The sequence below is a fragment of the Ailuropoda melanoleuca genome, chromosome 7, assembly GCF_002007445.2.
Source record: "Ailuropoda melanoleuca isolate Jingjing chromosome 7, ASM200744v2, whole genome shotgun sequence".
NCBI classification, from domain to species: Eukaryota; Metazoa; Chordata; class Mammalia; order Carnivora; family Ursidae; genus Ailuropoda; species Ailuropoda melanoleuca.
Window position 1 is genome coordinate 11,131,065 of NC_048224.1, and position 23,170 is coordinate 11,154,234.

A 23,170-nucleotide genomic window follows, 5' to 3' on the forward strand; every position below is an offset into this window, starting at 1 on the left:
GGAATGAAGATCCAGAAGGGGGTGTGGAGGACTGAGGCAGGAAAGTTTCCTCTCTCTCAGAAGTGGCCCTTCAAGTATTTGAAGACAGTTCCCAAATCTTCTTCCCTTTATAAGGTAAAATGTTATTAACTAATTCCACTGATTGTCATATGCTTTCCAGATAGTCACCATTGTATTTTCTTATTTAGATATTGTTGGTTTGTCAGTTGTCCTTAAAGTTTGGCATCTAGAAATTAATTATGCATCCCATGTTCATGGTCAGTTGAGCACAGAGTAGAAGAAAGCTATTATATGTTTTGTTTCTTACACTGTGTTTTTAACAGCAGCCCACATTTTAATTAGCCACATTTCACTGTTGATTCATTGGGCTTGCAATCCATTGATTCCATGTCATCCATATCCTGTACTTGCCAGCTATTTGGAGATATAACCCAAACAGGGAAGATGGACGCTGGAGCCCTGAGGTGGAGAGAGCATGGACTGGCATCCAGAAATCTACTCTGTAGCCTGGACTTTGACACATCAAATATATGCTCTGGGGAAAGTCAATCATCTTCTCTCCAGGCTCCAGAGAGACTAGATTGAATGATTTTTAAGCCTCTTTCTAACTCTAAAATTTCTAAAATTAAACATTGATGAACAAAATGCCTTCATTGCTTTATTACTCAGCTATTTATAGAGCTCAGCATATATAGAGAGAAAGTGGTTCTGATTCCTGGGGCTTACAGATGCATGGTGACATTTTGAGGCAGAAAAGTACTTGGTAAAATGCAGGGAAGAATGGATGAGGAGCAAAGACCCAGATAATTCTTTCAAATTATTACCTGCCAAAAGGTGTGTGGAAGGGCGGTGTCCTTGGGGACTTTCAAAATACAAAATGAAGAATAGAGGGCACCTGGGTGGCTCAGTCCATTAAGCATCTGACTTCAGCTCAGGTCATGATCTCAGTGTCCTCCAATAGGGTACTGCTCCACACTCAGCAGGGAGTCTGCTTGTCCCTCTCCCTCTACCCCTCCCCTGCTCTCCCTCTCTCTCCCTCAAATAAATAAATAAAATCTTTAAAATATGAAGAATGGAGTCCCTATATTTGGCATTATACCAAGAAGTAATCATTTTATGTCATTTCACAGTTATCAAAATTATCTGTGGAATAACACAGTGAACAGGAGACCAGAAGTGTATTACACTGAAACTTTTTCCAAAGACCTAGTATTTACAGGAGCTACAGCCACTTATATTGAAGAAGATGATGTTAATAACAATAATGTCCATGATATGGCAATATCAACTCTAAACATAAAATTAATGAAGCGTACAAGAAATTTCTAGCAGCATGCAATCTTGAAATTTGTAGGATGGGCCACAAAATCAGAGGGCCCTACTGAAAGATCCTTATTTTTTCCTGGAATGTCAACTGTAGGTCAATTCCTTTGACAGTCTTAAGATTCCACTTTTCATCGGATATGGACAATCTAGAAGGAAAACTGCCCCACCATGCTTCTGAAAGCAAACATGGGCTCTGAAGATAAATTTCTCCTTTCCCCCTCCAACATGTGCTACTGTGGTATTTCAGTTACCTGTTGCTATGTAATAAATTAACCACAAACTTAGTGGTTTAATTTAATAACTATGTGAGTATTACCTCCCATAATTTCATGGGTTAACAATTTCATGGCTCGACTGGATGTTTCTTCTACTCCATGTGACATCAGCTGGGATTGCACTCATCTGGAAGCTTACTTAGACTAGAACGTCCAGGATGGTTTAGTCATATATCTTGTACCTTAGTAGGGACAAGTAGAAGAAGGGACAAGAAGGCTGGGCTCAACTAGGACATTGGAATATCTGTGTCTCTCCACATAGTCTTAGGATTTTTCCTATTCCATGCAACCCTCTTCATTTGGTCACTTCACATAGCCTCCTTAGCTGGTGCCTGGACTTCATATCTGGTGACCCAGAACTCCCCAAAATACAAAGTGAAAGCTGTTAGGCCTCAACATTCTTTGACCCTAAACTGTCATGATGCCACTTCTACCTTACTCTATTGGTTAAAGCAAGTCACAAAACCATCCCAGAATTAGGATGTATGTAGGGGGCAGGGGGTGGGGGTGGAGACACTATACATGTTCATTAATTCTAGGAGGCATGGTTCAATTGGGACCATTCTGGAAAATAGGTACCACTTGATAAGTATTGAAAATGGACACCCATATCAAGAACTAGACCCAATTGAACATGACCTGGCTCCACTGAGCTCATTTTTCATAGAATAGAAAATAAGAGAAAGTATTTGATTGCTGGCTTTCTATTGATTTTTCTTTTAGTATAAACCCAAATGTGGATTGTGAAAATTGGTGGTAAAAAGTTATTTTTAATAATTTCATGGTCAAGTGCTTGCTTTGGCAACACATATAATAATAATTTCATGGTCAAGAACAAAGGTAGTGTGTGTGTGTGTGTGTGTGTATGGGGGGGCATATAATTGGTGATCCCAAAGCTATTCCAGTGAATGATTTATACAAGATTCACATTATCATTAGCTTAAATGACGAACATGACTTAATTTTGTCCTACCTTTCACTGTAGACCTTTAAGATCCTTGCAAGCCCTTGTCCTTTTGGGCTGCTTCCGTGAGTGGTACCTGTGAACAAGCACTGTTTACCACGATGCAAAGGCCGCCATTTTCTTTCCTTTCCTGTTCCAGCCCTTATGGGGATATTCACTGTCAAGGCTTCTGTGCCTAAGAAGCTGAGTGGAAGCACCATGTAACTGCCTGTAGTGGTCACAGCTGATCCACTTCCTGCCCAAACCCCCCCTTTTCTCCTGGCTGTCCTTATCCCTTGTGCAGGTGCTGTGGTCTCCCCTAGTCTAGTCCCTGTCCTTGCTGGGCATTCTTGCCGGTCCATGCCACTGATGCTCTAAGTCTGGAGGAGCCAGAGCTCCCACCTGTCAAATGGGAAAGCAGGCTTCCATGCTCTGTTAGCTTTCATGCTTGGTTTTCAGTGCCGCACCTTTTTGATTTTTACTCAAAGGCTTCCTGCTCTGATGAAATCTGAGTCATAATAATCACTATGTTGGGTGTAGAATTGTTCTTTTTTTCTTTAGTATCCAAGGCTCTGAGTCCAGACCAAGCTGAAATGAATTCTCTTCTAAAAGGCTCCTCCATACCCCATGCGAATAAGACCCATCATCTGTCAGGTGTCTGGGTCTCCAATTTTCGGGTCCTATTGAGATTTTTGCAACACACATGCACGTATACACATTTATACATACACATCACACACATATATGCCTACTAAGTACTTTCATTTCCTTACAAAGATTATGCTTCCTTAGTAGGAACAAACTATTATTACTATATGACAAAGTAATAATACATTTATATGACAAATATATTCAGCACTCCACTTCTCTTTCCCCAAGGAATACATGGGCCGAATTTCAGAAATAACTTGGGAGTTGAGAGACAAGAGTTTTTAAGAACCAGCTGCCATCTGTGTGAAGTACATTGAGAATGACAGATAAGGGTGAGGAGGGAAGAGTGGACATTTAAAGAACGCTTGCTATGCGTTAAGTGTAAGCCTCCCCATTTCTTGGTCATTTTCTTGAGATACTGAGTAAATATTTGAAATTCTTTAAGGTACATATACAATTTAAATACTGATATACATTTCTCCCATTTTTTTGTGTGTTTACATTTCTTAGAGACCGGGCCATGGGGTATGCATGTGCAGGGTGGGGAGGGTGTGGTGAACTCACATGTATCTGAGTTACACTACTGCTACTATTAAAGCATTATCCATAGAACTGTGCTTGAATATTTCTTTAAAAGGGGAGTAAATCTACATAGGTCTATACTATCCTATTTTTTTTCTCTGAAATATTGGCACATGTTGATAAGACTTCTAGCCAGGGATAGAGAAGCTTCTAGAGTTCATGAAACAATAAAAGCTGATTTGCCCAGGAAATGCTTTAACTTATCACCTTTTGTGTGTACTTACTTTTGTGTGTAATTCAAGCCATTGGGCCAACTGAATACAGTGAGTATTGGACATACTATCTTACATTTCAGTAGTAGGACAAAGAAGCATGCTAGAATGGGGTGAGCCTGGAGCTGGGTATAGGCTGTCTGGGTGAGGATCCAGGAGGCAAAATCAGAGCTGTTCCCACCAATTTTGATCATTGTTTCCCAGTACTGTAGAGAATTAACTGAGACTTCTATGCAGAGAGAGTGAAAAGAAACCCTAATAGTGTTCTCACCATTTCTTTGGCATCATGGAGACAGGGTGGCGTTTTTGCTGTAGATGGGGATGGTGAATTGGAAACATTAGTTCCAGTCCCATAGCACTTGGGTCAGAAGAAGAGAAGCTGTGTTAGTTGAAATCCAGAAACAGGTGCCAAAACAGGATTAAGAATGCAAGAGGATTCATGGGGGAAAAGATGAGGGAGGCAGAAAAGGCCAGATGACTGCAACTCAGCTGTCCCCAGTGGAAGAAAGAGAGAAAACAGAAAGGTTGGATAGGAAGAGTCTCAGACCCCAGGGCAGTGCTGAGGAGGGTTTGGCCAGCCAGTTGGAAGTTCTAGAGCAGAAGTCACCTGTCAGAGGACCTCCACATAGAGCTGCTTTGGAATGTGCTGCGCTCAGGCCAGGGCTGGGAGCTCAGCCCTTGGGCAACAAGGAGATAGATGAGAGTACATCTGGCCGTCTGTCGATTAAGCTCTCTGCAGCAGGAGATCTGAGTGGCACATCTTTATGGCTGCCAAAGGAGTTAATGTAACCTAAGCAAGGGCGAAGAAAGAATTTCTGCCCTAATCAATCTTCATTTTGATTCAGAATATGGGAGGTACCGTGACTTTCAACACCTTTGAGCTAAGCAACTTTAGAAAAGCCTGGGTAACAATGTTGATCTAAATAAACATTGCCAAGTATACAATTAAAGAAGATTGATTTCTACTACTGCAGTGTGTATGTAGACACCTTTATGTCCTTCCTTTTTTTTTTTCATCTTAAAATTCTCCTCTAACTGCTCAACTCCCTTAATTTTTGCATTAATGAGTGTTTCATTTTACATGTAACATTTAAAGCATACACCTAAGCTCACAGGGACAATTTGAAGACCACATCTGTCTCTCCTTGTCTTTAGAAGATGTGACAGTAATCTGCTCTTCTACTTAGGAGCAGAGCACAGGGAATTCTGCCTTTTCTGTTTCGTATGTTCTTTCACTGTCTAGGCGTAGATCTGAATCACAGCTGAAATCAGCTTTCTCAAGTCGAGTATCCTAACTTTGGAAATTGTCTTCCGCTCCCCTCTGGGTAGGAATGGGGTATGATGTGTCTTAAAATGTTTGAGGAAGATAAGGAAGAAGAGAATTCACTACATATTTTGGTAAAGTTGCTGCCTTCTTTGACTTATTTGGCTGTTTGGCCGTCTTATGTATGTCAAGGGCTATGTCTCAAAACCCACATGTTTTCTCTACCTGATGCCTAAGAAGGCAATGGATCTTTCCCCTCGTCTGAAAAGATAAGAGGCTGGTGAAGACGGTCTCCAAAATTCTTTCTAGCACTTTCTTTTCGGCGCTCATGGTTATAATCAGTTATGGAAGTGCCACAGCTTACCTGTAGGTCAGTTATACACAGTGCATGCATACCCTTTGATAGAATTCCTTTTGCTGCCTTTTTTTTTTTTTACACATTTTTCTGTGAGGGTAAATTTCTCTGTATATTTTTGTTCATTTCTTATTTTGTTGTTGTTTTAATGACTCCTTGCCTTGTCAAGGTAGCTATCTATCCACCTTAAAGATAAAGTGGATCTTTTGAAGCATTACTCACCCCTACCCCACAGCGTAAAGGTTATTTTGCTAGGGTAATGGAGTTTCTTTTCATTGACATTCTGGGACAGATCTTTAAATTCAGCTACATCTGGTCACCTTGCCTCAAACCATATTATAGCTGTTACCCTAAATCAGACTGAACTAAGCATGAACATCTGTACCAGGAATTATGAGGCCCAGCTGAACACTTTGGACCAGTATGTTCCATCTCACTTCTTTCTGCTTTAACTGTTTAGCAATTATCTTTACAATCCTTAGAAATGGTAATTAAAGTCAGTAAAAGAACAAACAGAATACTGAAATGTTTTTAAGGTCCAAACACCAGGTATATAAATGTCAGTGGCTTAAATATGGTTATAAGAATGTTTTTATTAACTCCCCCCACCGATCTTCTTGGGGATCATATTTAGCCTTTCCTCGGGGGAGTATAATACTGTTAATCAACTCACATAGTTGGCAACCATTAGCTGAGGACACCTGAAGCCACTTCAAGAACCTTTTTATTTTCACAGACAAGCCTGCCGTGGCTGTAGGTATGGCTAGGTATGTTGGCATCACAAAGTGTCCATCTAAGGAGACTGATTCACTCCCTAGCAAAACACCCAACAGTACTTTTGGAGATAAGTGGATGATTTTCTAAGTGGGCTCTCACAGCAATGAAAGCAGTTTATGCAGTGACACTGTCTCCCCACTCTCACCGGTAAGCATGTGCACACACAGGGGCTGATCTTAGCATAAGCTGATTGAGCCTCTTCTGACTGGTGACTATGAATTTGGAGACGTTTGTAAATACCATTATTTTGGTGCATATTCTCAGAAGTCTCTGAAATACTTTTTCTGCATTATAATGAGGAATTTTCCTTACTAAGATTATATGCCCGTAATTTTTTCTTTTACATTCAAATTACGCTTTACTCATTTCCTCATCTTACTATATTCGAATATTCCTACCATGAATGAAGTTCTAGGGATTAATGGAAGGGGAGCCACTGAAAGTAGACTGGATTTTTTTTTTCATTGTATTCGGGTCCATTAGAATAGCCCTAACAGGAATAGGCTGTAAAATGATTAATTTCCTTTTCCAAATCAGGGACTCTTGTTTATTGCCAAACGGAATTTACTAATGTCAGGCAAACTCACTTTGTTACCAAATGTCAGGACCTTTAATAAAGTTAGAAACATCTATATTTATTTTTATATAGAATCTACTTCTTCCTATATTTAGTCCCCAAATTTCGTTTGACTATTCTCATTTTTGGCTTAGTATATCAATATTTTAAGGGCTAGTGATAGGGTATTCATCCTTTGGTTCGTTTTCCTTCAAACCAGAAGTTACTCATACTTTTATATTGGGAACAGATTTTCTCTTCGTTCCCTTGGTCTCTGAGTCACTTTGATTTTGAGGATAAGATGGTATTGATATTGAGAGGCAAAGCTACCTTTGGGCTCTTTGAGTCCATATAAATTCTTATTTCCTCCTCTTACTTGGTAGGGATTCTCAGAACTAGAGCTAGAGATTTTGGGGCATCCAAGAAAACTTCCTATTCAGTTATTAATTCAATAAGCATTGAATGTCCCCCTTGTGCCAAGAACTCACAACCCTGGCACCAATCATTTCACTATCCATTAGCATTTAAATATAGGTATGTATTCCAACAATACAGGAGCCAGTTATCTAAGTTGTTTAGATGATTATTCTAATCTGTTGAGACTTCACAACTTCACTATCTTGCTTCTTAGTGAACCATGAACCAAAATATGGGCATAAATAGAGGTTACAAAATCCTTTTGGTAGAAAAAAAAAAGTAACAGTGTGGTTTTCAGTGCTATACTTTTTAAGTAGCATTGAAATCTAAATCCGACCCATGGGGCATGAACTTGACTACATTTCAGTTTTCACAGAAAAACTAAATGAGGAAAGAACAACAATAAACTGATAATTTGAGGGCATCTTTGTATGTTTAAACTTCTATTTTTTCTACATCCCTCTCTCCCAGCCTGGATGTCAATGGATGCCTCTCCCAGAGTTCTAAGAACATTATAGCTGCTTCAAAGCTCTGGCCATAATCCATTCCTATCATCAGCATTGCAATTTCTATAGAAATTTGGACTCTTCCTTAATGATGGCGGAGATTCCAAAATGTGAACCAGTTGCTCTGTGTTTTAACATTCCAAATTCTAGTCAGAACCCATAGAGCAAACTCGTAAGAAGTAGGACATTCTGAGGAGGGGTATTCTTATATTTTCTTCCACCCATCATGTTCATTGTGAGCCGACAACTGTGAGTCAGAATACTAACCAGAATTCTCTGGAGCCACGGAGAGTCAGGTCAAGCAGGGGAATGCTTGGTGCCAGGTTATGATGGGAGTGAGTGGGAAGTAGGAGACAAAAGTACATGCAGACGTAGTGTGAGTTTCTGATTGTATCGTAAAGCCAAATGCAAAACCTTTTGTTATTACTCAGTGACTTTGGTTTTTCCTTTTAAACTACCTTTACCTCCTTTTCACTCTCAGGGGTTAGAGAATAGAGAGTTACTTGAAAGACCCCCTTGTTTCCTGTATTTACCTCTGTCTCTCCCTAAAATCTCTTTATGTTTGATCGCTCAGCCCCATTCGAGAGAACGAGAGAACATAAACCACAACAATAAATTGCTTCCATGCCTTCCTGGATCTAATGAGACTCTATTCTGGGAGCTGGTATTTCTACATTCCTGGGTTCTCTAAGGAGTACTCTGGTGTGCCAACGATCAGAAAGAGGAGTCAATGTTTGAGGCAGGAAATGAGACTGGAATTGGAGAAACAATCTACATCACAGGATACAAATTCTAGCACATGCTGTCTTTGTGCTCTTCGAGAAGCACTCCTCAGGAGTCTAGAAATGCGGTAGAAACAGATAGGTGACTCAGTCATGATTACTGTTTCTTGCCCTGTTCCTGTGGGTGAATAACCAGATTTGAATCCAGCAAAAAAAGTTAAAAATTGAACTACCCTATGACCCAGCCATTGCACTACTGGGTATTTACCCCAAAGATACAGACGTAGTGAAGAGAAGGGCCATATGCACCCCAATGTTCATAGCTGCATTGTCCACAATAGCCAAATCATGGAAGGAGCCGAGATGCCCTTCAACAGATGACTGGATTAAGAAGCTGTGGTCCATATATACAATGGAATATTACTCAGCTATCAGAAAGAACGAATTCTCAACATTTGCTGCAACATGGACGGCACTGGAGGAGATAATGCTAAGTGAAATAAGTCAAGCAGAGAAAGACAATTATCATATGATTTCTCTCATCTATGGAACATAAGAACTAGGATGATCGGTAGGGGAAGAAAGGGATAAAGAAAAGGGGGGTAATCAGAAGGGGGAATGAAACATGAGAGACTATGGACTATGAGAAACAAACTGAAGACTTCAGAGGGGAGGGGGTGGGGGGAAGGGGATAGACTGGTGATGGGTAGTAAGGAGGGCACGTATTGCATGGTGCACTGGGTGTTATACGCAACTAATGAAGCATCAAACTTTACATCGGAATCTGGGGATGTACTGTATGGTGATTAACATAATATAATAATAATAAAATTAAAAAAAAAATGAATCCAGCAGAGACTTGAGTTTTTTTAGAGTCACTGTCTCTGATTCCTAATCCTAACATCGCCACTGGCCACGCGTAAAATTCCTCCACTTCTCACATTTCTGTTTTCTAACTGCAAAACTAACACCACTGCATCTAAAACATAATGGGGCACTAGTTTTCCTGCATTTTTTAAATAATATGCTAACTACCTTACAACTGCAAGGGGAGTTTTGACATATCAGGTGAAAAGTAACCTTATTTTCCAAACCAAAAATCGGGAAACCTGATCTAATCATGGGAAACAGAATTTTCAAAATGTGAGTTATCCTGGAAACTTTCAAGTTTCAGTTAACATTTAGTTGAATTCAGGGGTTAGGGATTGATAGCCCAAAGAACCATAGGCTGTTCTTAAGAAATTAATTGTAATAAGCTGAATGTAATGTTATCATGAGTGTCTTTTCATGGAGAACCAATAGAAGAATGCCTAAAAATGATGAAATGCAGTATATTTGGATGGCCTTGTTAATATTTTTGGTTGGTAGAACGAGGCCAACAGAGATAGATCCATGTTGCAGGCTAAGTATCGGTTCTCCCCAGATGGTTCTTATTTCAGCTCTCATACCTTCCCATTCGCCATACTTTCCCTTGGCAAGCTCATTCATGCCAAAGTGTCATCTACTCCCCATATGATGCCAACACTTACATATCTCCAGACCAGCGTCCTTCCAGTGCACAAAGCTCAGTTTCCTTTGCCGAAGGTCCCTCAGGCTCCATGTCTCTGGAACCAAACTCCTCATCTAACTCACATAATTGCTCCTTCTGCTGTATTTCCTATTTGTTGTAAGGGCTACTGTCCACTCTGCTCTTTTGCTCAAATCCAGGCAGAAAATATAGACATAACCTGAGACTTATCACTTGCATCCAGCTGGCCACCAAATTTTCTGGTCCCTTCCTTTTCTTCCAGCCCCTCTTGTCCTGATGAGTTCTCATCAGAGTAATTGTAGTGATCGCAAACTGGTCACCTCATCTCCAGGCTTACCTCCTCAAAGCTGCCAGAATCACTTCCAAACTCATGAGCCCAAGCAATACTGGCTGCTTCTGTAAGCATGATTCATAATCTGGCCCCTGAGCAGTATAAAAATTCTGTCCTTATCCCATGCTCTCGTGTACCCATACACTCCTGCCATGCTAGATTACATAAAATACAAACAAGGTATCTCAAGCCTTAATGCCTTTCCCCAGGCTCTTCCCCCTTTCTGGAATAATAATCATCCCTTCCCCACTCCCATTCCCCTTGTCGGGCTAGTAAATCCCCACTCTTCCTTTAACCCCACTTTAAAGTCTTTTCTAATCTTTCTTGGGAGAGGTAATCACCATTGCTGAGTATTCTCCTGGCATCCTGCGCTTATCTAGAATATTTTTATTGTATTAATTACAGCAGGTTAGCCATAGTAACAAATAGTCTCTAACATGGGCACCTTCCAACCCAGTAGACTGTTACTTCTTGATCATGTTACAATATGAGGTAAGCGAACAGGTTGTGGGACGGCCTTCCTGCCTACAGTCATTCAGGGAGCCAGGCTAATGGAACCTCTGACACCTTTAACAATTGACATCAAGATGTCCCTAGGCTGTCTCCATTCCAGACAGACCTGAGGGCAACAGAGCACGGAGGAAGGAACGTGGGAGATTTTTACGACAGGCCTCGTGTATCACCAATCACTTCTACCAGCTAAAACTCAGTCTTGGCCACCTTCCCTGCAAGGGAGGCTAGAAAATGTCTTTGGGTGTACCGGTGTTGGTGAAAAGATGTGAAAAGATGGTAGCTTTTGGTGAGCATCTAGTAGACTCTGTCACATCCGCGTACTCACTAGAAGGATAGTGCCCTGAAAGGAAGAAATACGTCCTTTAATAAAGCTCCTGGCACTTGATAGTACTTGAGTAAATGTGTGTAAAAATGAATGACTGAAACAAACAAACAAACAAAAAACCAAATGAGTAAAAGATACTACTTTGGATTTAAGTAATCATTTTTTTCTTTTTTCTTTTGTTTGTTTATTTGTTCGTTTGTTTAGTTTTTTATTATGTTATGTTAGTCACCATTAGTCATCATTAGTTTTTGATGTAGCATTCCGTGATTCATTGTTTGCATATAACACCCAGTGTTCCATGCAATACGTGCCTTCCTTAATACCCGTCACCAGCTTATCCCAATCCCCCACCCCCTCCCCTCTGAAACCCTCAGTTTGTTATTTGCAAATGACACTACAGATAAAAGACTGGTATCCAAGATCTATAAAGAACTTCTCAAACTCAATACACGAGAAAAAAATAATCAAATAAAAAAAATGGGCAGAAGATATGAACAGACACTTTTCCAATGAAGACCTACAAATGGCTAACAGACACATGAAAAAAATGTTCAAAATCATTAGCCATCAGGGAAATTCAAAAGAAAACCACATTGAGATACCACCTTATGCCATTTAGAACGGCAAAAATGGACAAGGCAAGAAACAACAAATGTTGGAGAGGATGTGGAGAAAGGGGATCCCTCTTACACTGTTGGTGGGAATGCAAGTTGGTACAGTCACTTTGGAAAACAGTGTGGAGGTCCCTCAATAAGTTAAAAATAGAGCTACCCTATGATCCAGCAATTGCACTACTGGGTATTTACCCCAAAGATATAGACATAGTGAAGAGAAGGGCCATATGCACCCCAATGTTCATAGCAGCATTGTCCACAATAGCTAAATTGTGGAAGGAGCTGAGATGCTTTTCAACAGACGAATGGATTAAGAAGATGTGGTCCATATATACAACGGAATATTACTCAGCCATCAGAAAGAACGATTACCCAACATTTGTAGCAACATGGACGGGACTGGAGGAGATTATGCTAAGTGAAATAAGTCAAGCAGAGAAAGACAATTATCATATGGTTTCACTCATTTATGGAACATAAAAAATAGCAGGAAGATCGGTAGGAGAAGGAAGGGAAGAATGAAAGGGGGGGTAAACAGAAGTTGGAATGAACCATGAGAGACTATGGACTATGGGAAACAAACTGAGGGCTTCAGAGGGGAGGAGGGGTGGGGGATTGGGATAAGCTGGTGATGGGTATTAAGGAGGGCACATGTTGCATGGAGCACTGGGTGTTATATTCAAATAATGAATCATGGAACACTTCATCAAAAACTAAGGATGTAATGTATGGTGACTAACATAATACAAAATTATTATTAAAAAATAATAAAATTTAAAAAAAATCAGAGGAGAACATAAGCTGTAATCTCTTTGACATCAGCCACAGCAACTTCTTTCATGACACATCTCCAAAGGCAAGAGACACAGAAGAAAAAAATGAACTTTTGGGACTTCATCAAGATAAAAAGCTTCTGCAGAGCAAAGGAAATAGTCATCAGAACAAAGAGACAACCCACAGACTGGGAGAAGATATTTGCAAATGAAACTACAGATAAATAATCATTTTGAAAATCAGTTTAAAATAGAAGTCTAAGATTTACATATTTATGTATGTTTATATATTTATAGATCTCCTTCATTGTAACAGTATTTCTAAAACACACAGAATATAATAATTATTATCCATGGTTTGATAGATACAGATATTCAAAACTAACTTAATAATGATCAAATTAATTTGGGTACTTTAAATTGCCTAATTAGTAATAGTGTTCATGAATAGAAATTAAATTAGAAACATATATGCACATGATATCTATAGGGAGAAAGTGGTTATAATTACATTCATCTAACTTGTATGTTCTTATATATTCTCAATATTAAATTAAACTTTAATTAAGACCTTCTGCCTTAGTATCATATAAAAGTATTGGGGAAGCTGAGCATCTTGGTAAGAATTTTGAGTTTTATAAATGTCAACATTCTTAGGAAATACAAGCAGGCAGAAATGGTTTCTAAAACAAATACACAGCTATGATTGAGAATTAAAGCATAAACCAAATGGACTAAGTGTTTGTTGATCATCCTTCCTTTTTTGTAGCATTGCATATTCAGTCTTTATATTTGGCATCTCACCTTCTCTTTTGGGGCATATTTGAGTCATTTTGTCTCTTTCTTTTATCAGTTTAACAAAAGAAAAATGTTTTTCATAGGCACAAAATTTCTCCCAAAGAAAATGCACATAAGTTGCTTAGTCTCTTCAGACTTTAGCTTTTGAAGACTATGACATTGCATGACAAGGTGGCCACCATTTTGAATAACGGACTTAGAATTCAAAATAGCCTAGGATTGTTGGAGAAATGATTAATGAAATGTGAACTTTAGAAAGGATCAGCATACATTTAGTCCTTTCTCAAACAGTGGCATGAAGACACATCAATTCTAGGTCAGTTTAAACTCAGGTTCTGATCTTTTTGAGAAAAAGCTGCATAAATATGGCTGTTCTTTATCTGGAACTTGCAGAGCTGTGAGCAGTCCTGAGCACGGGGCGATGAATTTGGAACGCTCCCAACAGGAAGTGGAGAATCCCTGAAAGCTTCTAATCGGGGAAGTTACAGGGTCAAGGCAGGTTTTGAAGTGTATGTAACTACAGACTCACGGAATGATTGACCCTGATGGAAGAAGAAATGAGAAATTTAATTTTAAATGTAATGGGAATAAGTTGGGTTACCCAGAAGCATACATTTCTAAGAATTAGCCTGCAATTCTACCTCTGCTTCTTCAGTACTGGCTAATTCTTACGGTGTGGGCAAAGAAACAAGATAACCTCTCCTCGACCCTGCCTCTTGATGATTGTATCAATTTTCTATTGCTGCCATAACAAGTTACCACAGATTTAATGGCTGAAAACAATATATAAGTATTATCTCACAATTTCTGTAGGTCAGAAGTCTGGCAGGCATGGCTAGATTCTCCAGTCAGAGTCTCACTGGGCTAAAATCAAAGTATTGGCCAAAGATGTAGTTCTCCTCTAGGGCAAAGGTCCTTTTCCAAGCTCTCCATTGTTGGCAGAACATATTTTCCTCTCGTGCTTCCCGTGTGCCCCCCCACCCTTGATCTTCAAGCCAAAAATGGCAGGTCAAGTCTTTGTCACACTTTGAATCTTTTTGACTTTCTCTCCTGCCCTCAGCCCAAGAATGTTCTGTTTTTAAGGCCTCCTATGATTACACTGGGCCTCCTATGATTACACTGGGCCACTTGGATAATCCTGGATATTAACCCTATTTTGAAGTCAACTAATAAGTAAACTTAATTACATCTGCAAAGTCCCTTTGCCACATTAAGCAGTATATTCAGAGATAGGATACTGGGGCGTAAAGGGGCCCAAGATTCTGCCCACCCCAATGATACTGACTGTGCTGTATAACAGAAGCCATTTACATATACATTACAGAAAATTCTATTCCTTTCCAAAGGGTTTAGGAATTAAAATTATTTGAATTTATTAGGAATTATTACAGACATTGAAGAATGCATAAATTAATAATATGAACACCCACATATTCCTGGTGCTATTACCGATACCATAAAAAGGTATACAATTGAAAATGTATAAAAATTAAATGTTAAACTAACATGAAGATAATACAATACTCATTTATAATATCCATTGCAGACATTATAAACATGGTCAAAGAATTTCATGTATGTTAAAAGCTAAAAATTTTTAATTTTTCCTTGAGCAGAATGTGCTTTCGATAATAACTATGGCTATTATTTGTTGAATGCTTCCTCTAGGTCAGTGAGTGTACTACGTATTTACATGTATTATCTCCTGTCTTCTCAGCAACCCAATTGTGCTGATACTATTCTGTCTTACAGTGCGTAAACTAAGGTTCGGAGACATAGTGGGAAGCTTGGGTGAATCCACTGCCCCTTGCATTTATGGGAGTTCCTCAACAATGTGTCTCCTCCGGTGGTTTGAGTAGCTCAGTAGCACAATGTGATAATGATAAGAAAGGGGTTTGAGAGTCAGACCTGTATTTGAGTCCTCATTTCAGCACTTACTAACTTGCCAAATTCCTGAAACCCTGTTGCCTCCAGTTCCTAATTTGTAAAGTGTGGCTAATAACAGACACCTCCTGGGGCTGGTGCAAGATAACATGTGTGAAGAACCTGGTATGTGATAAGCTCTAGATAAAAGTTCTCCAATACCTCCCTCCTGAGTAGCTGAAGTGCATCTGGTTCGAAAGTACTTGAATAACTCAGGAAGTCAGTAATGGGCTCAGGCCAGCTTCTCCTTGTCTGGTAGATATTTAACAGGACATCAGGATCCACCTAGATGCTCAGATCCATGGAAATAGGGATTGATCCCTGTGGGTGCAGGATACCTGGGTGGTGCATACATAGGGATAACCCAATAGAATGAATCTAGGCTTGACCTGGACTCAAAGATAACTTAAAATGTCTGAATCCAGCATCATACCAGTCAATTAAGAGGTGCCAACTTAGCAGTAGACTTTCCTGGCATCCATCCAAGGAGCCACATGCCAGAATATGCTAGTGGCTCTCGCATTAATATGTATTTGCGTGCGTTGTTTTTGATTGCTCTAATCGGACTTGAAATGCATCCAAGAAGTTTCTTCAACTCAGAGACATTAATTCCTCAGTGTCCCCTCCCTCCAGGCTCTGTCTGAAGGCTTAATTGGCTATCTTATCTCCCTAGGTATGCGGAGACCAAAGCCAAGGAGCTGTTTTCCTGAGAGAATTTACGCTCATTCGGAGAGAGAGCCTTCATGAAGATTTCCTGTCTGACCTCTTGAATAGTCACAAAACCGAAGATCCGGTAGTGTCTCTTTTCTTTATTCTTGGTAACACTGAAGTTCAGTCGCCAATTCTGACTTGAGATCGTGGTTGGTTTTAGTGAAGAGGTTTGAATGGTATTTGTTCATATCCATGGCGAGAGGGAAGCAAAGTGATAGCAGCGGACAGACTGCGTGGGGCACCTTTCTACCGTTTCCTGGGTCTGGCTAGCTGCTTTTACTTGAGTGATAAAGTTGGTTTGGGGCAGCATGTGAAGGATTCACATTAAAATCACTGATGTTTGCCAGCGAGTCTGAACAAGAAATGGTAATAATTTAAATGGGTGAAGAAGAAAAAAGGAGATTTATATGTAAATTGTTTCATGAGTCAATGGAAATTCCACCATCTTCCCACACCGATTTCTTTGTGGATATTTTTACTTCAAAGTGTTAGTCATATTTATTTTATGAAAGTTTGTTTCTCTGGTGGTGGTTTTGAAAAAAAAAAAAACAAAAAATTGGAAGTCTCCAACATGAGCTCTGAAATGAAAACAAGTAGCGTAGTTGACTGGAGATGTCAAGAGTCAGGGTCCTCTCTACTTGCAAATCAAGCCGTAATTTGTCATCTGTACTTTATTGTGAGAATTGGACAGATAACGTCTGAAAGTTTTAAGTGTGTCTCTTCATGGTGGTGACATTGTGCTCGGAAGCGCTCACACTGGAATTAGAGGAGCCCAGTGGATTTCTTGTGCACTCAGAAAATAATGACTTACAGGGGCGCCTGGGGGGCTCAGTTGGTTGAGCATCTGCCTTCAGCTCAGGTCATGATCCCAGGGTCCTGGGATCAAATCCCACATTGGGCTCCTTGCTCAGCAGGGAGCCTGCTTCTCCCTCTGCCACTCCCCCTGCTTGTGCTCGTTCACTCTCTCTCTCTCTCTCTCTCTGACAAATAAAAAAAAAAGAAAGAATGACTTAGAACATGTCCAAAGCAAACACACAAGTGGTTTTCTTTCTACCTCCTCTACCCTGCCTCCTACAGCCTCTCTCAAGAGGGTGTTTTGGGCACATTTATCTCATAAACTTCCCTTCTAGATACTGAATAAATCAGTTTTCTTGGTGGCCACTCACAGCCATCACTTACTATTTCTGTCATTTCCATCTTCTCTGTGACAGAGGTTCACATTCTTCTCAAACTTGTGCCCCAGAATGGGCAGGAACAGTGGTAAATGTTCCCAAGGGTACTATAATTAATTTCCATATGGTTCATATATATATATATATATATATATATATATATTTCTCACTAAACTCAGAAAATGCAGAGCCTGTTTTTTAAACTTTTGTTTGCTCAAGGCCTTTTTGAGTGATCTACTGTGTTACACACACATTGCCACCTAAGTTTTATGACTTCTTTCTCAGAACGTTATCTTGTAATTATATTTTGATTTTGTCCCATTTGATGTTATGCCGAATCTGAAATATGTTAGCTCACTTTGGATTTGGTTTATAAAAAGCCCTGGTAAGTACTGCTCCGTGGATACCATACGCACACCTCATAAGCAAGTCTAATTATTACATAATTTTCACTCTAAAGGAAATTGAATAATACGGACTAATTATAAACATAATGGAATTGTCATAGTGGTGCCACTAAAAACAATTTTTGTCACTTGGCAAGCATTGAGGGGTGTCATGAACAATATTGTTACATACTATTACATTGATTTACATCATAATGAAAACTGTTCATGCTGCAGAGTTTTCTCAAACCCACTGAGGTCATAAGTAATTGAAAGGGTGGAAGCGTTTAACCTGAAAGAGGAATTACTGACCAGCACAAAAAGTCAGAACTGGGGTTGTACAAGAAAATGGGAGGGAAGAGAAAAGATCAAAGCTTCCTGAATACCAGAAGCTAATCCAGTTTCCTAATAAATTTGTGAAATTCTAACAATTTCTTTGGAAGGTATGTCTCTCTATCCGAGGACTTCTTTGGTTTACAGGATATAAAACTTTTAAAGTGTAACTTTATGTTCTAAATAGACATTAAAAGGTGAATCACCACAGTCTCTGTGTTTGTTAAGGGGAAGAGTTCAAACATGAACTGTGGCTTGTATCAATAGCCTGAACACTGAAACTCCTTTTGCGGCCCCAATACGTGAGTTTCCACGACGTTGTGAGGAGGCTATGCGGCAGAATGGGAGAAACCATCAATGAGACAACTTCCTGATATAGGTCACAAAAACCACTTCACAAAGGCAAGGGGGTGAGAGGAAAAGTGGTTGAGCCATAATCTGTCCAATTCTATCTGCTTACAAGTAAGTTCTCCTTAGTAGCCCAGTGACAGTCACACTCATATTTCACTGCTGCTAGTGGATTATCAGCTCTTTTCCTTGAGATTGGGATCCATGTTCACTCTCTCCTCTCTAGCACCCCCCCCTCACTTGCATATGATGAACACTCAATTGTGTTAAGTGTTGATGGAGAAAACCCATCGTGACTCTTCTCTGTTACCCTGTTGCTAGCATTTTTATATTGAAAGCATGGTGAGAGTGGTGAGAATTCCATCACAGGCTATGTATGAAAAGGGCCTTATAAATGTGAAAATCCGGGGTGCCTGGGTGGCTCAGTCAGTTGATCGTCTAACTCTCAACTTCGGCTCAGGTCATGATCTCAGAGTCCTGGGATCAAGCCCTGCGTCGGACTCTGTGCTTAGCGTGAATCTGCTTCTCCCCTCCTCCTGCTCTTTCTCTAAAATAACTAATAAATAAAGTCTCAAAAAAAAAGAAGCGAAAATCCTTCTAAATGCAAAGTATTCTTATTAAAATGCCATCAATGACTTCAGTTTTTAATGAGGTGATGAAAGAACATTTGGGATTATCTTCCAAGCCACTATATAGGTTTATAATAAAGAGTATGAATGCAGGGGGATTGAAAATTTATAGTTGTGGAAGTAACAAATTTATCCCAAATCTGTATAACATTTTGGACAGAAGTGGCATTAAGTGTAAGAAAAACCTTGTCACACTGTTGGGTAAAATTATTGCTATCCTCATTTTAAGTCTTTAAATTTTCTTCTCTCTTGCCCTTTCTTTATTCTTTCAAATAATTTTTGAAAACCAGAACAGCGTGACTTAACTGATTTGTGGAACTCTTTTACCTAAGAGCTTATTTTGGTCATTTTTGACCTTGAAGTGATACTTCCTCAACTAGGGCCTTTTGGCACAAATCGCCTTTTACATTGCATTAGGAAAACTTTCCAGCTAGCTTTCTCTCCGAGGGCTAATTCCACTGTCCACACTTCAAAAAGCAGTGTAAGGGAGCCATTTGTCTAGAATCCACAGCAGGGCAAGGAAACTTCTAATCCTTGTCTGTAACTCTTGCATGTATGTGGTTTGCATTGTTTGCAGAAATAAGACGTTTGTCAAAGGCTGTTATTCATTATTGGAATAGTTGAGAAACAGGTCATGTTGGCTTTGGTTGTCAACCGGCTACAAAATTAGGATGATAATTAACATGAAATTCACTATAGAATGAGATTTCCTTCAGTATGTAATTTAGTGCAAACCCCATCTGTTTGTAGCTTTGTGGTTCACAAAGCAGCTATTTAAGCCACTCTTGTACCTTCGTAGAAAATGAAAGTCATTTAAGTCATTTCTTATTTAATAATTTATTATAAAATAAATCATGAGTTATTTCAATTGAAGGTAAAGTGTTCCTTTAATGACTGGGAAAATAGAGGTGAGCTTTCAGGAGGGGATCCTCAAAAAGGCCTATATTTTTAATAATCATGTGTGGAAAGGGAGTTTGTTTTTAAGGCCAAGTCAGTAATTCTCTGAAGTTCAACTGAAATAAAAAAATGCAATTAATTAAAAATGGTTCTTCTTTAAAGTAAATTATTTTTTCTTCCTCAGTTGGGGTGGGGGAACTGGTGGGGACAAGTATTATTTCTATGAACTGAAAAATGATTTCAACCAACACATAAACACTTACATAAAATGGAATATAATCATTTCCATATGTTCTCAAGGTGTTCACCAACCTCCTCCCCCACCTGCCAAGGGAGAGGAAACAGTGGGATTTAACTGCTAACATCTGAAGATAATGACTTAATTTGCTTAATTGTACTTCTAGGTCGGCTACTATTTTTTGAGTATTTAGTGGACATAAGCATAAGGAAGTGGCCAAGTGTCAAGAGCATTTAAGTTACTGAATGTGAGCAATGACTCACTTTGTTGATCTCTCACTAGCATCTTCCCACCTGCACCAATTCCGCACACTCTGGACAGAGTTGTCTTTTTCCAAAACTGCAGTTGATCTGTCTGTCCCCCCTCAGTGTTTGTGGAATAAGGAGAAGTGGGAATTAACATTGAATTGCAAAACCACACAAAGTGACACACATCTTCATAAAGCCTTGTTGGTTAGTGACCACCGCATTTTTTCTTAACTGATTTTACACAGAGAAGAAATGTGCAATGATATTGAAGGAGCCAGGTGTTTTAAAAGTGGAAATGCATTCCAATTCAATCTGTGATTTTTGTGGCACACTTATTGGTATAATTCGAATTGGCTATCCTCTGGGAAAATATACTGAGACAGGAAGACTAGATTCAGTTTCTAGTACATTTGCTACTTCAAGTTATATAATATGATATCACCGAGAAAAAATCAGAACACCCTACAAAGTATATATAATATGTCACCCTGTGAGGGTTTTAAATATTTTATTTGCCTGCGTTTGTAAGACTTATCTAATGCATTCTGACTCTACCGGTCATGAACTATTGAAAAAAAAAATACTTTAACTTCAGCATATGAATATTTTATATAACTTCACATTTTCTGATTATTGTTTGGTATTCCAAACTAAAACTCTACATTGTTTCTACATTTCTGTGAAGGCAGAGGAAGCTCGGAGAAGGCCAAATATGCATCAAGCTCCTGACCCTAGGGGGTTTACACAAATTTCTCAGAACAACCTGAGATAGGCAATAATAGCTCCATTTTGCAGTAGTGATGACCAATTGGAAATGTAATTTTTGAAAGATACCACTTATAATTGTAATAAAACTGTAAGAACAAAAGTCTGAAAAAGATGTAAAACCCAAATGGAATATCAGTGAATAGCTCAAAGATGAACAGTTTATTAATGGCATGTTAATACTCACTAAAGATCTATTTTCAATGTTACTAGTCATCAGGGATTTACAAATTAAAACAACAAAGATACAGCATTTGATGTCCATCATATTGGCAAAAAATTAAAAGAACCGACAAAGGCAATATCAGTGAGGTAGAAAGGTAGTAAGAAACACTCCTATATTGCTGTTGGGATAAAAATTGGTAGAGCCACTTTAAAGAGGAGCTTTCCAATGTCTATAAAGTTGAGTATATGCATATCTTAAATCCCACCAATTTCACTTTAGAAATCCACCCTAAAGAAACACTTACACAGATGTTCAACGAAGTATTGAATGTTATAGCCCAAAATTGAAAGAAAACCTTAAATATTCATTAGAAGGTAAATGGAGGAACTACTGTGGTTATTCATAAAATAAAACACTATAGAAGCAGTTAAAATAAATAACTAGATCTATATGCATTGGATCAATCTCAAAAATATAAGGTTGAGGGGAAAATGATACTATTTTATAATATACAATTTATATTAATTTTAGTATCACATAAATATTTATTAGATAATGTTTAGAGAAAATGATTATGTATAAAAACAAGGGTGGGAAAAATTTGCTCCAACTTTGTAATGTTGGTTACTCTCTGCATAGGGAGAAAAGAAGGGGATCCAGTTGGGAGCGTGTGCATGGTACAGTTTAACCGTATCTATAATATTTTATTTTTCAGAAAAGAACATGGTTATATATGTGTAAATGGCTAGTGGTTGCAAAAAAGTTTATTATTCCCTGCACTTTTTATGATTGGAATATTTTTAAATACATGCATAATAAAACCTTCAGGATAATGTCTGGCAAAAATCAGCACAAAATGAATGCTGGTTTTTTTTTAGCAGTGGTTGAACTGGCAAATCATTGAAACATAACGTGACAAAGCTCAGTGCCCAAGATTTAATATATACACCATTCACATTTTTGCCTCACAATATAATTAAGGGGTAGTCAAATGTATGACAACAGAATACAAGATCATGGGGCCTCCTATCAGTTCATGAACTGCAACTCTAGTAAATAACGTCAGGATGGTGAATCTCAGTATTTAAGGAGAAGGACTACTTCTTTACACTTGACCTTTGGAATTAACTAAAAAAAAAAAACATTATCCTTGGGGGGAAAGATTTTTTTTTTTCTTTTTCAATTTCTAACTTCCTTACAGCTTATACAGTTCCTATCTGTTGTTTACGAGATAACCACCATTTGCTAGGATTCTGTCATTTACTCCAAACAACAAATAGATATCAAGATTAATTATCTAAAAGACACTGGAAGTAATAAAATGAGAAGCATTATAAATCCCAACCCTCATGCAAGGAGATTTGTAAGACCAAACAACCTCTCAAATACAAAATAAAATTCTGTTAAAAAAATTTAACATTAGTTAGAAACATATAAATAACATGTGTGACTTTGAGGACTCTGAGTACATTTTCAGGTTTCACACTGTGAGATCCTACCCAAAGAAACTTTGTCAGTACTGGTGAAATTTCAGTATTAAATAAATTCTTCCTAATCCCCTCCAACATTGTTCCTTTAAACAAGCATTCAAATTCCTGAGATAGTCTCCACTTCCAGTTATCCTGAAGTAAGCCAGAGTACTTTGAAATGAATATCGAATATCTTCAGTAAAAGTTATAAATGTGAAGAGCTGATTCCTTGCTGCTTTGCTTTGGAACTTTCCTAATAAGCATAAACTAACTAGGGACTCTGATTTAAATTGCTCCTCAGAAAATCAGTTGGGGCACCGAAGAATAATTTATTGCTTCCTTAATATAATGAGCTAATTCATGTCATGAAAAGACAACTTTCAAAGGAGTTCCCTAGCTGCTTCAAAGGTAGTGCTG

General features: G+C 38.7%; 1 protein-coding gene across 4 annotated transcripts in view; it reads left to right on the forward strand.

Annotated features, from left to right (window-relative positions):
- The window catches only part of ADAMTSL1 (ADAMTS like 1), an 861,688-nt gene that overhangs the window by 219,237 nt on the left and 619,281 nt on the right, over positions 1–23,170 (forward strand). For all 4 annotated transcript variants that reach the window (XM_019801253.2, XM_034663958.1, XM_034663959.1 and 1 more), the window contains exon 2: positions 16,065–16,184. In XM_019801253.2, the coding sequence (XP_019656812.2) occupies positions 16,065–16,184 (120 nt within the window). The remainder of the gene's footprint in view (positions 1–16,064; positions 16,185–23,170) is intronic.